The sequence below is a fragment of the Callithrix jacchus genome, chromosome 7 (assembly GCF_049354715.1).
Source record: "Callithrix jacchus isolate 240 chromosome 7, calJac240_pri, whole genome shotgun sequence".
Classification (NCBI taxonomy): domain Eukaryota; kingdom Metazoa; phylum Chordata; class Mammalia; order Primates; family Cebidae; genus Callithrix; species Callithrix jacchus.
The window spans coordinates 123,302,202-123,319,336 of NC_133508.1; the positions used below are offsets into that span (position 1 = coordinate 123,302,202).

Genomic DNA, 17,135 nt, shown 5'->3' on the forward strand with positions numbered 1-17,135 from the left:
AAAATCACTCAAAGCAGAAATAGACCTTTTGCTAATGGTGTCAGAGGTCAGAGTAAGGTACTGCCAGATTGACTCTAAGTTGGGGAAGAAAATTAAAAGCAAGAGGAAAAGAAAGAAGGAACTAAGAACAGAGAAAGAGAGAAGGAAGAGAAAGAGAGAAGGAAGAGAAAGAAAGGAAAGGAGAGAAGAGCAGAGGATAGGAAAGGAAAGGAGAAGAAGAAAAGAAAGGAGTTTCCCCACAATGCTGGATATAGATTCCTCAGTCCTTGGCTGACACTAACATGTGCTTACATGAGGTAGATTCCAAAGAGCTCAGCAGAAGCAGGTGGAAGGCTAACATAATTGAACATAAATGTCAGTTTCTGGTCACCACAGGGGAAACAGTTTGGGGTTTTAGCCACATCCTTTTAGAAGAACATGGAAGGCACATGCTTTAGAAGTAAATATGAGATCCTTGGACTGAGACTCACACTAAGAGCAAAACAAACAAATCTGTCCTTTAAAAAGTTACCAAAACTATAAATTTAAGGTGACTTTTTTTTTGGTAAAAAGTTACCAAACCTGTAAATTTAAGGTGATGAACCAGTTATTTAACTACCTACAGAACAAAAATGAACAATCGTCAAAGGGTTTCAAATGTTGTAACAGAATCTAACATCCTTCAACATATCCACAATATCCAGCATATACAAAATCTTCTAGACATACAAAAATATAGGGGGGAAGGGGAAATCTGACCTGAGGTTAACACCACCATTAACCACCATAATCTAATTGACATTTATGTAACACCACACCAAATAAATGCAAAACACAATCTTTTGAAGTATATATAAAATGTTGACAAAAATAGGTCACATGTTGTGCCATAAAATGCCTTGATAAATTTTAAAAGATTGAATTCTACCATTGTGCTCTCTGATCAAAATGGAACTAAATTAGAAAAATAATAAAGAAAACAACATACTTCTAAATAACCAGGTCAAAAAAGAAATTATATATTTCTGAGTGATAATGAAAATGTAACATATCAAATTTTCTGAGATGCAGTTAAATGTTTTTTAAAAAAACTTTATAACTTTAAATGCTAATATTAGAATAGAAAAAAGGTTAATAATCAGTGGTTTAGCTTTCCACCTTAAGCTAGAAAATGAAGAGCAAATTACAGATAGAATAATCAGAAAGAAGAAAATAATAGAGTTGAAATTAATGAAACATAATGTGGTCCATAGAGAAAATTAACAAAGCCAAATGTTGAGTCTTTAAAAGGACTAATGAAAAGTTGTGATCTCCTACCAGCTGAAACCAAATAAAACATACAAAGAAAAACCTGAAAACAAGTTCTTCCTCATTACAGCAGACGAGAGCTCCCATAATACGAGCTGTTCAACTGCTCAAGCCTTAGAATTACCTTTGACTCTTCACTTTCATGCTATATGTAATCTATCAGCAAATCATATTGACTGTAATTCAAAATGTATCCTTATGTATCCCTTCCTTACAGAATTGAACTTCAGGATAACAAAATAGTTGATAAATGGAAGTTTCTTTTTAAAGAAAGAGCTACTAAATAAGGAATGCTAGAATTAAAAATCACTACTTTTGCATTCCTGATGAAAACACTGAAAAACAACAGTTCACTAAATCCAGAGGCCTTGATTCAATCTTTGAGGAAAAGCTGGATGAGGTTAAGTGTCAAGAATATGATCAGAGAGGTAATAGGAGCCAATTCTGTAAGGCCTCGTTGGTGAAGATTTTGGTTGAATTTTACTCTGATTGTGTTGAATATTCATTGACGAGTTCTAAGCAGGCAAACAGCATCACCCGGTTATACTGTAGGATAGTTCTAACTGTCATGTGGAGAGTAGTTTGGGGTCGGGGACAAGGGGAAACAGGGATACCAGTTGAGTCTGCTCTGCTGGGCTTCCCTAGTCCATGCCATTGGTAATGATGGCATGGGTAAAGGTGTTAGCAGCTGAGGTGGTGTGAAGTAGTCAAAACATTCCCCTACTGCCTCTGCCACAGAGGGGAGGGAGGTGGGGCTGGAAATTGGGTTATAAAAACTCTTGAACAAGATTTGAAGAGCTTCTGTTGGCAAACATATTGATTTCCTGGGAAGGTGGTATAGCAGGATAGAGCATAAAAGCTTTGCACTCCCCATCTTCAATTCTTTGCCTTATGGTCTCTTTTTCATTAGGCTGTCCCCAAGTTGTATCCTTTACAATAAACCGGTAAAAGTAAGTAAAGTGTTTTCCTGAGTTCTGTAAGCCATTCTAGTAATATTAAATCTGAGAGGATGGGTCATGGGAACCCCTGAGTTTATAGTTTGCCCAGCAGAAGTGTGCATGGTCTGGGCATCTCATTTTTGGTTGGCATCTGAAGTGTGGGAAGTCTTGTGAGACTCTGTCTTAAAAACTGTGGGGCTAATGCTAACTCTGGTAAGCTGTTGTCAGAACTAAACTGAATTGTTGGATATCTAACTGGTGTCAGAGGGTCTGAGGATCTTACAGATATAATTACCTAGCATCATCAAAAAATGTTCAGTAACTTTCCTGAAGTTGTTTATCTGCTGAAGGAGCTTTGGGTTCAAAACTATGGGGTTTTCTAGATACAGAATCATGTTGCCTGCAAACAAGGATAGTTTGACTTCCTCTCTTCCTATTTGGATGCCCTTTATTTCTCTCTCTTGCCTGATTGCTCTCGCCAGGACTTCCAATACTATGTTGAATAGAAGTGGTGAAAGAGGGCATCCTTGTCTTATGCTGCTTTTCAAGGGTAATGCTTCCAGCTTTGGCCCATTCAGTATAATGTTTGCTATGTATTTGTCATAGATGGCTCTTATTATTTTAAGTATGTTTCTTCAATGCCTAATTTGTTGAGAGTTTTTAACATGCAGGGCTGTTGAATTTTATCAAAAGACTTTTCTGTATCTATTGAAATAATCATGTGGTTTTTGTCTTTATTTTTGTTTATGTGATGAATCACATATTGATTTGCATATGTTAAAACAACCTTGCATTGCAGAGATAAAGCCTGCTTGATCATAGTGGATAAGCTTTCTGATGTGCTGCTGGATTCAGTTTGCCAGTATTTTCTTGAGAATTTTTGCATCAATGTTCATCAAGGATGTTGGCATACAATTTTCTTTTTTTGTTGTTGTATCTCTGTGAGGTTTTAGTATCAGGCTGGTGCTGGCTTCATATAATGAGTTAGAAAGGAATCCCTCCTCAATTTTTTGGAATAGTTTCAGTAGGAATGGTACCAGCCCTTCTTTGTACATCTGGTAGAATTTGACTGTGAATCTGCCTTGTCCTGGGCTTTTTTTTGGTTGGTAGGCAACTTATTACTGATTCAATTTTGGTGCTTATTTTTGGTCTGTTTGGGGATGAAATTTCTTCTGGGTTCATTTTTGGGAAGGTGTATATGTCCAGGAATTTACCCATTTCTTCTAAATTTTCTAGATTTTGTACAGAGAGGTGTTTATAATATTCCCTCATGGTTACTTGTATTTCTGTGGGGTCAGTGGTAATATCCCCTTGTTGTTTCTAATTGTGTTTATATGAATCTTTTTTCTAATAGTCTAGCAGTCTATTTTATTTTTTTCAAAAAAAACCAGCTCTAGGATTCAATGATCTTTTGAACAATTTTTGCATGTCTCAATCTCCTTCAGTTCAGCTCTTATTTTGGTTATTTCTTGTCTTCTGCTAACTTTAAGGTTAGTTTTCTCTTGTTTATCCAGTTCTTTTAGCTGTGATATCAGATTGTTAAATTAAGATGCTTCTTTTTGATATGGGTGTTTAATGCTATAAATTTCCTTTTAAGGCTGCCTTAACTGTGTCCTGGAGATTCTGATATTTGTATCTTTGTTCTCATTAGTTTCAAATAACTTCTTGACTTCTGCCTTAATTTCATCACTTACCCAGAAGTCATGCAGGAGCAGGTTATTTAATTTCAATATAATTGTATCGTTTTGAGCAATTTTCTTAGCCTTGGTTTCTAATTTTATTTTGCTATAGTACAAAAGAGTGGTTGGTATGTATTCAATTATTTTGCATTTGCTGAGGATTGTTTTATGTCTGATTGCGTGGTCAATGTTAGAGTATGTGCCATGTGGTGATGAGAAGAATGTATATTCTGTTGTTTTGGATGGTGAGCTCTGTAGATGTCTATCAGGTCCATTTGATCCAATGCTGAATTCAGGTCTTGAATATCTTTGTTAATTTTCTTCCTCAGTGATGTGTCTAATACTGTCAGTGGGGAGTTAAAGTATCCCACTATTATGGCATGGAATCTAAGTCTTTTTGAAGGTCTCTGAGAACTTGCTTTATGAATCTGTTTGCTTTTGCGTTAAATGCATATATATTTAGAATAGTTAGGTCTTGTTGAATTGAACCTTTTACCATTATATAATGCCCTTCTTTGTCTTTTTGATCTTTTCTGGCTTAAAGTCTGTTTTGTCCAAAATTAGAATTGCAACCCATGCTTTTTTATGTTTTCCATTTGCTTGGTAGATTTATCTCTATCCCTTTATTTTGAACCTATGGGTGTCATTACATGTGAGATGGATCTCTTAAAGACAGCATTCCATTGAGTCTTGGTTCTTTATCCAGCTTGCCACTCTATTCCTTTTCACTGAGGCATTTAGCCTGTTTGCATTCAAGATTAGTATTTTTATATGTGGGTTTGATCCTATGTTCATGATGTTAGCTGATTTTTATGCAGACTTATTTGTGTGGTTGTTTTAAAGTGTCACTGGTCTGTGTACATAAGCATGTTTTTGTAGTGGCTGGTAACAGTTCCTCCTTTCCATATTTAGTGCTTCCTTCAAGGGCTCTCATAAGGCAGGTCTGATGGTAAATAACTCCCTCAGCATTTGATTGTCTGAAAAGGATCTTATTTCTCCTTTGCTTACAAAGGTTAGTTTGGCTGGATATGAAATTCTTGGTTGGAATTACTTTTAAGAATGTTGAACATGGGCTCCCAGTCTCTTCTGGCATGTATGATTTCTGCTGAAAGGTATGCTGTTAGTCTGATAGGCTTCCCTTTCTGGGTGACCTGACCTTTCTCTCTAGCTGCCTTTAACATTTTTCCTTTCATTTCAACCTTGGCAAATCTGATGATTATATGTCTTGGGGATGATCTTCTTGTAAAGTATCTTACTGGGGTTCTCTGTATTTCCTAGATTTGAATGTTGGCCTCTCTAGCTAGGTTAGGGAAGTTTCTCATGTATGATATCCTGAAATATGTTTAAGGTGTTTGCATTCTTATCATCTCTTTCAGCAACACCAATGAGTCATTGATTTGTTCTCTTTACATAATGTCATATTTCTCAGAGCTTTGTTCATTCCTTTTCATTTTTTTTTCTCATTCTTGTCTGATTGTCTTACTTCAGAAAATCAGTCTTCAAGCTCTGAGATCTTTATTTGGCTTGGTCTGTTTTAACACTTGTGATTGCATTATGAAATTCTTATATATTTTTTCAGCTCTATCAGGTCAGTTGCATTCCTTTCTATACTGGCTATTTTTGTCTGTCAGCTCCTGTATCATTTCATTGTGATTCTTAGCTTCCTTGGGTTGGGTTTCAGCTTACTGCTGCATCTCAATAATCTTTGTTCCTAATTCATATTCTGAATTCTATTTCTGTCATTTCAGCCATCTCAGCCCAGTTCAGAAGCCTTGCTGCAGGGCTAGTGTAGTCATTTGGAGGAAAGAAAGTACGCTATCTTTTTTTAGTTGTCAGAGTTCTTGTACAGGTTCTTTCTCATCTTTGAAGGCTCATGTTCCTTCAGTCTTTGAAATTGCCGTCCTTTGAATGGTTTTTTTCTTTTATCCTATTTAATAAACTTGAGGGTTTTATCGTGGTATAAGGTTGGCTCAGTCAACTGGTCTCATTTCTGGAAGATTTTAAGGGGCCAAGGCTCAACTCACAACCCTGAAATATGTGCTTTAACTCTGAGTAACTGATATTGGGCCTTGATTTTGTTCTCTGGCTCCTCAAGGTTAGGAAGCCACTACACTGAGGGGAGCTGAGTTCCTGAACCTCTGGTCACAGCACTCCAATGGGTGGTGCCAGACAAAGTGCTTTATAGGGTGGTAACAGTGGGATCTGTCCTTGTTTGCACATGCCAGCAGCAGCAGCAGCAGCAGCACCACCACCGCCACCACCACCACCACCATGGCACGGTGCTGGCAGGTGCTGAAGAACCAGCTTTCATGCAGGCATTTACAGCAGTGGCAGAGGTAGCATGACTCAGGAAGGTGGGGGTTACCCAGGTGGTGGTGTTAGCACAGGGGTGAGGTACTGGCAGGTGCAGGATTGTGTGTGCCCTCTGTGCATGTTTATGCAGGTGAAGGTGGCTACTCAGGGTGGGAGAGGGTCCACTGTTCTTCATGCCTAGTTTCATTCCAGTGGCAGTGTTGGTACAGGGGTGAGGTGCTGGCAGGGGCAGGCCTGGAAGGCTCTGTGCCTACCAAGGGCCTGATTGCAATAGCGGTATGGCAGAAGGAGGGGAGGTGGAGTGCACACATGCCAGCATCAGTCGCAGGGCAGGGTGCACATGCATACCAGTAGAGCAGGGAAGGCAAGATCTGACTGCACACACATGCATTGGCAAAGCAATATGGGGAGTGGCCATGGGGCCTAGGGATGCTGCAATGGGAGCAGGAACAGGTTGGCTGTTGCATGTCCAGAGGGCCACTCTGCTGGTCAGGCACAGTCCAACAGTGCAGGAGTTATAATGCAGGCTCCCAGGGACCTGGCCTGATTGATCTGTTTGCAGTGCAGCATTGGGTGCCCTGGGAGAGGCCAGCAGATCAAGGAAATCTCAGATCAGACCAGGCCCATCTGAAAGGAAAGACCACCTTGCAGAGTTTACATATGGGCTAAAGTTCCCCTAGGGCTAAAGTCTCCTATGGGAGCAAGGAGAGCATAGGGGGATTGGCATCCCTGGCCATGCTCCACTACAGATGCTCCTGCACCAAACCCTCTGGGCTTCACACTGGCTGGAGTGCTGCCCTTACCACTCACCTAAGCGGTTCTCTCTGCCAATCAAGTGTCTGTGGTGGTTAAGGGGTCTCCTCCTGCCAGAATTCCAGAGGCCCATGGCAAAAGTGGGTTGCTCCTTGCCAGTTCAATTCACCTGTTTCCTGAGAGTCATTGGGGTTCATGAATGAGTCCTGATGTGAAGTAGCCCCATGCAGGGTTCTCAGGTTCCTCCCTCTTCAGTCCAGCTTCTGTGTCTTCCCTCTGTCCATTCCTGGTGCCCTTTCTCTACAGATCTGTTAAGAGTGTGCGAAATCCCAGTCTTCAGTGGCAGCTGTTCCACGTGGTTGTGTCTAGTTGGTCATCTTGCCCAGCTCCCATATCACTTTTTACATTTTCATAATGTTGGACTGACTATTTTTTTATGGCAACCTGACCCACCAAAAAATTCTTAGTGTGAGTAAGCATCTTTATTTACGATCTTTATTTGATTCACATTGAAGGAGAAATTATACTTCTAGTTAAGATAAATACATGATGGAGACATGGGAGAAGACAGTCATAACCAAGGAAAGAACGTAACATTAAGATACTACTCTTTGGTGTTGAATACTTAATATATATACTAATATATTAAATATTATTAATGAAACATTGTTACTATGGGTTAAGGCTAGATGTTTTCATTTAACTGGATTAAATTTGAAGAAGTATTGGTCCTGACTAAATTAACATAAGATGTGAATGTTTGTGGGAAGGTTTTAGGCTTCCTCTGTGAAGCATTTTTTGAAGAAGAACTGTCTTGACCACAGATTGCCTGGACTGGAATTGTAAGCACATGGTAGACTGAAGACATCGACTCTACGTGTATTCATTACTCATGTTCAAAGATCTAAAGCATAATTACACGTGTTTAATTAATAGCAATAAACATTTCCATCACCCTGCAAATAAACAGAAATATAGTTCATTTAATAGATAAATATAATAAACTATGGGCCCTGGTGGCATTTGATAAGAAGAAAAAGGCCATTCTCTCTGGAAAACAGGAAATGGAATTTACTTTTTTTTTTAAAGAATATTTCTACCATCAGTCTTCTGATTTCAGCTATGATCTCAATAGTCTTTCTCTATTTTAAATCATGCTGAAAAAAATTTCTGCATATCCACTAAATTTTTGTATGGCACTATATACTTCTATTATTTAACAATTTAACAAGACAGTCCTCATGGATTAGGAATCAGTTTCACTCCTCATAGAATTTTTATATTACTATCATTATCCACAGGATAACCTGGAACCTTGGAAGATAACTACTTTGTTACTATTATTAAATAAATGCATAATTTCTTTAAGTTAGGTAACCCTACCTCTGACCTTTCTTCTTAAGGTGTTTTATATATTAAATATAATATATTTATATGATATATATTTAATATATTTATATTTATATTTAATTATTTAATATAATTTTTTATATTATAAATTTTTATAATATAAATTATTTAATATAATTTATATTTATATTAATTATATATAAATTATATATAAATTATATATAAATATATATTAAATATATATATATTAAATATATATAATATATAATATTATAAATATAAATATATTATATTTAACATATAAAACACCTTAAGAAGAAAGAAAATATATATTTTTTCCTTACCTAGTGTAAGAAAAAGACTAAGACATTTCCAGTTTTGTCTCTGCCTCTACCACTTCCAGTGTTACCTTGGTTAAGTGCATACTTCTCTCAAGTGTTTTCTTCTGTGTAAACCAGAAGGTAACAAAGCCTGCTTTCATAGTACTTACGACTGGGATAAAACTAAATGAGATGTCATACATAAAATAAGTGGCAGATAGTAGATAAAAGAGGATTATAAAGTATAAAATTTGAATGTTCTATTAATCCTGATTACTCTAGAAATACATGTTAAGTACCGAAGAAATCAGTTTCACTAAATCAAACACTACAAGCTTTATATAATACATTTTTGACACAATGGTGATTTTTAAACACCTGCCACAAATCTCTACCTTCCACAGATATATGCAGTTAAATCATGGTCAATTTTGGCTAGTTTGGACAGTTATCAAATTCTTAAACCAAATATGAATTAAAGACATCATTCAGGTTTATACAATTAAATCCCCAATAGGCCTAATTTTTTGCAAAATAAATGGAGGTTTTTCAATCCTCCATATATGCATTCATAAAATATCTTATTGATGAATATAGTTATAGTCAAAATTAAATCCATCCTACTAAATGTAATATTAAAGAAGACTCTTGAGATTACATTTTCTTCTTTCCTAGATCATTTTGCCATAGACATATATTAATACCAAACAGTATTTTAAAACACTATTTTTAATATGTGTAAATTTTATTTTTGATACATATTTTCCAGTTACATGTGATGATTTGTTACATCCTTATAATCAAATCAGGGTAATTGGAATATCCATTACAATGTGTTCAATCTTAGAACAGGGGTAATTTTAGTTTGATACAAAGTACTTCATTTTCTCAAATATTTTCTTCTAAACATGCATACACATTTTAAGAAGTCAATGAAATAAAATGCTTTCCACCATCTCTAGCTTTATGTCTCCTCACCCATTTTCCATTTTTTTGTTTTTGTTTGTTTCTATTCTGAAACAGCAATAGTGCTTATTAAGAAAGGACTCTCTACATGGAGTAAACTGGTTCTTGCCACTGCAGATTGAGAGTTAAATTATGAGTGCCTAACTGTTTGCTACTGGCTGAAATATTAGATCGGTGCAAAAGTAATTGTGGTTCCTGCCTTTTTAATGGGGAAATACTGGAATTACCTTTGTACCAACCTATAAGAGGGATAATAATATAAGCCGGGTAGAAATTCCCCTTTCCTTTTTTTATTTCTCCCTGGGTCTTGTGGAGAGGAGGCAATTAGTAGAAATATATACCCAGTATACATTCAGCCCTGTGGAGAAATATAATCTGAGCCTTTATAGCTACTTTAACCTTATTAGACTAATTATAAAGTCCCCAAATAAAGCTCAAAGGGCCATGGAACCACAAACTGAAAAACGAATTTCTAATTTCCTTAGAAGCCATCTATCTTCTTCCCTATTACTTATCCAGACTTGATTTTAAAGAGTCTGTTTTTCCTCTCTGAGGCACTTTTATTGAACTCAAAACAATTGTCAACACAGGTGAGAAACTTTAGGAAATTTAGATTTGAATTATCCTTGCTATATGCTATTATTACTAATAATAATGATACTACTTATGACATGGTAGCACCATGTTAAGAGCTTTACTCACATTAATGTGTTTAGCCATCACTGTAGTGCTATGAGTAGGTACCATGGTTCTCCCCATTTTACAGAAAAGAAAAGAAGCTTAATGAGCCTTAGCAAGCAATTTTCTTTTAGTCATTCAAATTGAAAAAGCTGAGCCTTGAACCCACATCTGTCAGATTCCAAAACTTCTGTTCTTAACCAATCCATATGATTACATGTTTACTTCTGAATGTGATCTCTGATAAGCAGAGGGGTGAGACCCTAAAAGATTCATAAAGTTACTGGCAATCAAAATCCTAATACTTATCTAATCTGTTCCCCAAACTCTGTCATCACTCATATGCACACTTTTTTCTTTCCTCTCTTCCTAATGCAATAGACTTCAAAATTTATATGTTGAACCCTAATCCCCAATGTAATAATCGGAGGTGGAGCCCGTATGAATGGGATTAGTGCCCTGATAAAAGAGACCCCAGAGACATAGCTAGTTCCTTCCATTTTGTGATGACACATTGAGAAGTCTCTGCCTATGAACCAGAAAGCAGGCCCTCAGTAGATACCAAATCTTCTGGTGCTCTAACCTTGGACTTCCCAGGCTCCAGAATTGTGTGAACTGTGAGAAATGAATTTCTGCTGATTATAAACTACTCAGTTTATGGTATTTTGTTATAGCAGCCTGAACAAACTGAGAATATATATAACTAGGGAATGAAAATAATTTATTTTATATATTTTAAGGGAATGGAAATATTTTATTTTATATATATTTATTTAATATATATGATATATATAATGGGAATGAGAATATTTTAATTGGGGAGTATTAAATATATTTATATACTAAATATATTAAATTATTTATCTAGTATATATATTAAATATATTTATATATTTAATACATATATATAAAATGGGAATGCAGATACCATTAAATATTTTATATTTACATTGAGTGATATTTCCATGCGCATACATTCTCTCAAGCGAATCAACCTGTTTATCTGTATTCTTCTACACTTTTTTCTATGTTCTCACTACTATTTATCACACTATTATCTATCATATAACAATCATACAATTATGTACACTGTATATAGATTTCAGGTTCATTGTTTTCATAAACATTTGATCATTCTTTAAACACCTTGAGAAATTTTTCAGGTAAAAATAATTAGGGAAGTATGGAGCAGGTAAATAATATTTTATGTCCTTGGTGTTTATTTAAAAATTAAAATGGCCTTAATTTAAGGTAAATTACTCAAATCATAATCTTATATTTCAGAGGTTTTCATACATTGCCATCATATTTTTGACAGTAACGATTCTGGAATACTAAGCAGGCCTGTACCTGATTTTAACACTAAGAATACAAATCCAAGTATGGTGGGCTTTCAGACTAACTCAGCTCTTTGCTAGGCTAAGACAATCATGTTGAAGAATCATGCTCTGGAGATGACAGAGATCCTTGATGTACCAAGACTGGCCTTAAATGTTAGGGATCTTCTTTTAATGTCAGGAAAATAATGTGATACTCATTAGTAATCACTTACCTTTGGACCAGGTAATCCAGGTAACCCAGGATTTCCGTGTGGCCCTGGTATGCCCTGCAAGTAGTAAAAAGAAGTCATCATTCTTGGAACATATTGGAATGGAACAAAGTACAATTGCTTACTTCCCTCTCAACATGTGTTATCCCTCTCTGCACTTGAGTTTTTGATAATGTTATTAAGTATGCCTTAAAGATCTACTTCCGTTAGCTTGTCCCCTATACCTACCCAAATTATTCTTCAGATCTCAACTCACTTTTAAATCCTAGCCACAACAACATGAAGTAATATATCTCTAACTTATATAGAAATTTCTTCATATAAAACTCATTTACCAATGGACTGTATATTCCCCTGGGGCATTCCTTACACTGTTCTAATCTGTTACTTACATACTTTATTTCTATTTTAACTGCCTTATGGCATGCTCTACTTAGTCCCAGGATTATAAATTCTTTGAAAAGAGACTCTTAAAAATATTACTAGTGTAGTACTTAACACATTGACTAGCTACACTTGTTTAATATTTAGTAAATTTGATTTTGCATCACTGATAAATTATACAATCTTAATTCAAAAATTGATGCTATTTTCTGAGTACCTACTATGTGCTAGGAACTATGTTAATGCTTTGTGTTTCTCATTACTAATCCTTACAACAATCCTGCAAGGTTATTATTTTTACTCCCATTTAAAAATCAGGAAACATAAGCTCATACAACCAGTAAATAGTGGAACAGATCACTCTCTCCAGAAAGCTGTCCATGTGTCAAGGCTCCCTATACTTATTTCAGTTTTGTACCCTACTTCTGTGCTATTCAGCCATGCCTCCCTCTTAACCCATAACATAGTTAATAATTATTTGTCTCTTCAATTCTGAATTAATAGAGCAGAATGCTTCAGAAAGACAGAGGTGTCAGCAATGCAAATATTGAAAATACATCTAACGAGATGAAAACTAAAGAAAAATGATTAAATTTTGGCTGAGTGTGGTGGCTCAGACCTGTAATCCTACCATTTTGAGAGGCTGAGGTGGGAGCATCACTTGCACTGGGAGTTTGAGACCAGTCAGGGCAAAACAGCAAGACCTCATCACTACCAAAAATAAAAAAAAATTGCCAAACATAGTGGCCCACACCAGTAGTCCCAGCTACTCAGAAAGCTGAGGTGAGAAGATGCCCTGAGCCCTGGAGATCAAGCCTACAGTGAGCTGTAATATCTACCACAGCCCTCAAGCCTGGGTGACAGAGTAAAACTCTGTCTCAAAAAAAAAAAAAAAATAGATGTTCTGACACATATCATTGGTAGTCTTCCAAAAGTCCATTTTAACAAGCATTTGTGGGGATTAATGAATGAGTTGCTGATGTAAAAGTAAGGACGATGGATATACATTATTATTTCATACAGCTCAATAGTGCAAACAACAGTGAGCCAAAACAACAGCTTTAGGAAAAATTAATATCAATGAAAGTTTGGGATTTATGAAAAAGGGATAACTTGTTGGTTGTTGCCAAATAATATAAAATTTAGGGAGAGAAAAAATGTGAAGTTGCAAATTTTAAGTTAGATAAGATGAAATTAGGAACACAAGTAAAATAATTAGTCTTGAGGGAAAAAAAATCGCTCTTCCTTAAGGGAATGAGAATTAAACACATAAATGGAGGATAAAAAAGAAATTAGGGAAGGAAACTGCTGTATTATGATAATAGGTGGAGATTCTGAACCTGAAGTTCATGCTGTTGAGAGAACAACCTCAGCAGTGGAGAGGGAATAGAATGAGTACAAAGATGGGCCAGTTTCTCAGAAAAGTAGATCCAAATTCTCACAAAGTAGGAGGATGGGAATAGCGCATGGGCTAGAGGAGAATGAGCAAGGTTTAAAAGGGGCTATGGGAGAAATGTGATAGGTCATCAACTACAGAGAATTTTTTTTTTAAACACGAAACAGCTAGAGCCCAGTGAGAATTTATCTTAGGCCTTAAATGGACAAGTTTGATGAGACTACAGACAACTTAAAGTAATACTTTAGAGTAATTTTTCTTTATAATCTCTGTATGTTAAATAAAAATCAGAATAAAAACAAAGTGGATGATAAAAGGTATTTGCATTTGTTGCAGAATTCTTTTTCTAATTCATTGAACAAAGACTTTCTATAGTAAAAAAATCCACATTTTTTTAAGTTTGAAGGAAACTAATTCTAATATAGCAATAAATCTTTTGTTGGGCCTGTGCAACGTGAAAAACTACTGATCTTTAAGGCAGCTTTTTTCCTCAGGGCAGTTTTTTTCTAGTCAATAGCTGCAGTATTTTCCACTATGTAATCCAGGAATGTACTATTTTAAAGCAGCCCACTCCTCTTCATTTCCCTAAACAAATGAATCTCACCTTACACCATTGAGATCACTTTATAAGTAAGAATAATGTTATTAGTAGCATCAGAACAGCCACTAATTTACAAATTTGATTATCTTTGTTGGACATTTTCACAGAGAATGCTTTGGCTGTGTGTTTACATTCGAAATAAACTAGGCTGCATGTGTTCTTAAGCTTCTCTTGAATTGGCTAAGGTAGGGCTAAGTTTGAAGATCCAGGCAGGTTTCCAAAGGAAGTACATACTGTACAATACTAGAAAAAACATGTTAGAAAGTTACAAATTCTCACTGCCAGCAGGAAATGTAGCGCATCTACTTACCCGTGGACCTCTCTTCCCTGACGGACCTGGGATACCTGCTGGACCGGGTGGACCCTTGGAAAACAAATGCCAAGACATTAGGCGTGATAGTAGATGCATTTTTTTCTTACAAGTCTTAATAAGATTTCCACCCAAGATAACTCTTTTTCTGTCCCAGTTCCCAGCTGATGATGATTTTAAAGTAACACGAATCCCCTTACCCAAATCGGCAGGGGCGAGCTGAAACTCAAATGGCCTCTTTAATCTGGCCAGAAATGGTAGCAGGAAGTCTATGACTTATGGTTACAGCCACTGTATCTGGTTTTTAAAGGGACCACAACTAGTAGTTTTGTGGGTAATTTTTTACCTAAATTTACTTTTACTACGAAAGAAGGAAACCAATTTAGGGTTTGGAGACCAACAACTACAAGTTTTTTTTCAAACACCATTCAAAAGAAGACTTGCTTTGAAAAATGAAAGCACTGGTCATTTTACGTTCTTTGAAAAGAATTATACCGAGGATCTGTGTAATGTGTTAAACTGTTATAATGAGATCCTTCTTGTATATTCATTAATAAATCTAACTTATACCAATTGCAGCATGCCAGGAAGTCACTAATAGAGTTAAATATTTATAAAACAAAATATGAAAGCAAAAACTGATCAATTGTTAAATTGTTCTGAGTTATTTAAATGTTACTTTAAATATATCAAATAAGAGATAGGATACGACTTCTTTACTTCTGCATATAAAGTTTTATTTTGTCTTTTTTTACTTTAACAATCAACTGTGGAAGAATAAATGCTCATATGTGATACGGCTGAACACATATTCATTCATTCATTCATTCATCTGTTCATTAATTCAATTGTTACTGAGCACTCTGCTGATATGGCATTATTCTTGGTGTCTATAGAGCATACACATACTCCATTTAACAAATATTCATTCATTATTGCAGCAAAAATAGTACACGCTTTCAAATTAGACACACATCGGGGTTAAAATACTAGCCTCACCAATAACAAGTACTGTGACCTAGTGGGCTTTATTTTGCTTCATTATAAAATGTTTATATACTTATGCTGATTGCACAGAAAAAATAAAGAGGTGAATCCAGGTTAAATCATATGTACTTACCAACATGTCACAGTATTTTTTGTTTTTTATTTTATTTTTTTTTTTAGTGACAGTCTTGCTCTGTTTCTAGGCGCCAGGCTGGAATGCAGTGGCACGATCTGGGATCACTGCAACCTCCACCTCCTGGGTTCAAGCAATTCTCCTGTGTCAGCCTCCCAGGTAACTGGGACTACAGGTACATGGCACCACGCCCAGATAATTTTTGTGTTTTTTAGTAGAGATGAGGTTTCACCATGTTGGCCAGGATGGTCTCGATCTCTTGACCTCATGATCTGCCGGCCTTGGCCTCCCAAAGTGCTAGGATTATGCCTGTAATCCTAGCCACCATGCCTGGCCCATGTGACAGTTTTTAACCTACAATTTCATACGGTTTAATCTACAGCATGGCCAGGTACACCTAATATTTACATTGAGTTTCAAAGGAGGAGAGGGAAATGGATTGATGGGTAAGGATCATTCCAGTTCAAAAAGACGAGGGAAATGAGTAAATTTTGTTGAAAAATAACAGTTATTTTGCATATTTCTCATTTGACTTTTTTTTAATATTAACTACTCCTGGATACTTTCTCTTTTTATTACAGCTATTTGCAGTTTTCTGATATTTATTACGTATTTCAAATTGCCCATGTTTCTCCTTTAGTTGTATTTTTCTTCTCCTACCCCCTAACTTTATAAAACTTTCTCTGTATTTCCTAATATTGAGGGAGAAATGCTGTTTCTCTTTAGCCCCTAACTGAGGGCATTCTCCTTTCTGAGCAGCCATTCATTATCAGATCACTAACTTCCATCAAATATTGATTTTTACTCAATAAAAATTGAATAAAAGAAAAATTGACAAAATTGACATTTTGTCAAGAAACATTGACTTTCTTTTCAAGTTAATTCTGGCCCTGTTGCTATAATAAAAAAGTTAGCAGCTGATGATTTAAATTTAAATCCCCCAAAATTTAAAGGAGCAAGTAGGATAAATTGGAACTAAAATGAAAAAGTAAATGGAAAGTTTTCTTTAGAAATGTCTAGTTTGGTTTAGTGCCCTGTCTTACTACTTTGTGACAAAAGAAAACACTATTCCACTCACATTGAAAAGGCAGTTTGTTATGGCTTGAATGTTTGTGTCCCTCCAAAATTCATATGTTGAAATTCTAAACAAAGTGATGGTAGTAGGAGATGGAGACTTTGGCAGGTGATGGGTCAGGGATTAGTGTTCTATAAAAGAGGCTTAAGGGAGTTAGTTCATTTTCCTCTTCCACCATGTGAGAACACAGCACGAAGGTGCCATCTATGAACCAGAAATTAAGCCCAGGCCGACTACCAAATCTGCTGGCACCTTGATCTTGGACTTCCCAACTTCCAGAACTGTGAGATAAATTTCTATTGTGTATAAGCCTCCTAGTTTATGTAATTTTGTGACAGCAGCCTGAACTAAGATGCAATTAATATTAGATACTAGAGGGGAAATAACATATATTTTATGTCATGATTGAAATATTT

The 17,135-nt window shown here is 35.9% G+C and overlaps 1 protein-coding gene across 6 annotated transcripts in view; it reads right to left on the reverse strand.

Moving 5' to 3' along the window:
- The window catches only part of COL24A1 (collagen type XXIV alpha 1 chain), a 387,629-nt gene that overhangs the window by 341,528 nt on the left and 28,966 nt on the right, over nt 1-17,135 (reverse strand). For all 6 annotated transcript variants that reach the window (XM_035252039.3, XM_078332354.1, XM_035252040.3 and 3 more), the window contains 2 exons: nt 14,525-14,578; nt 11,837-11,890 (listed from right to left, as the gene is read on the reverse strand). In XM_035252039.3, coding sequence (XP_035107930.3) covers nt 11,837-11,890; nt 14,525-14,578 — 108 coding nt within the window. The remainder of the gene's footprint in view (nt 1-11,836; nt 11,891-14,524; nt 14,579-17,135) is intronic.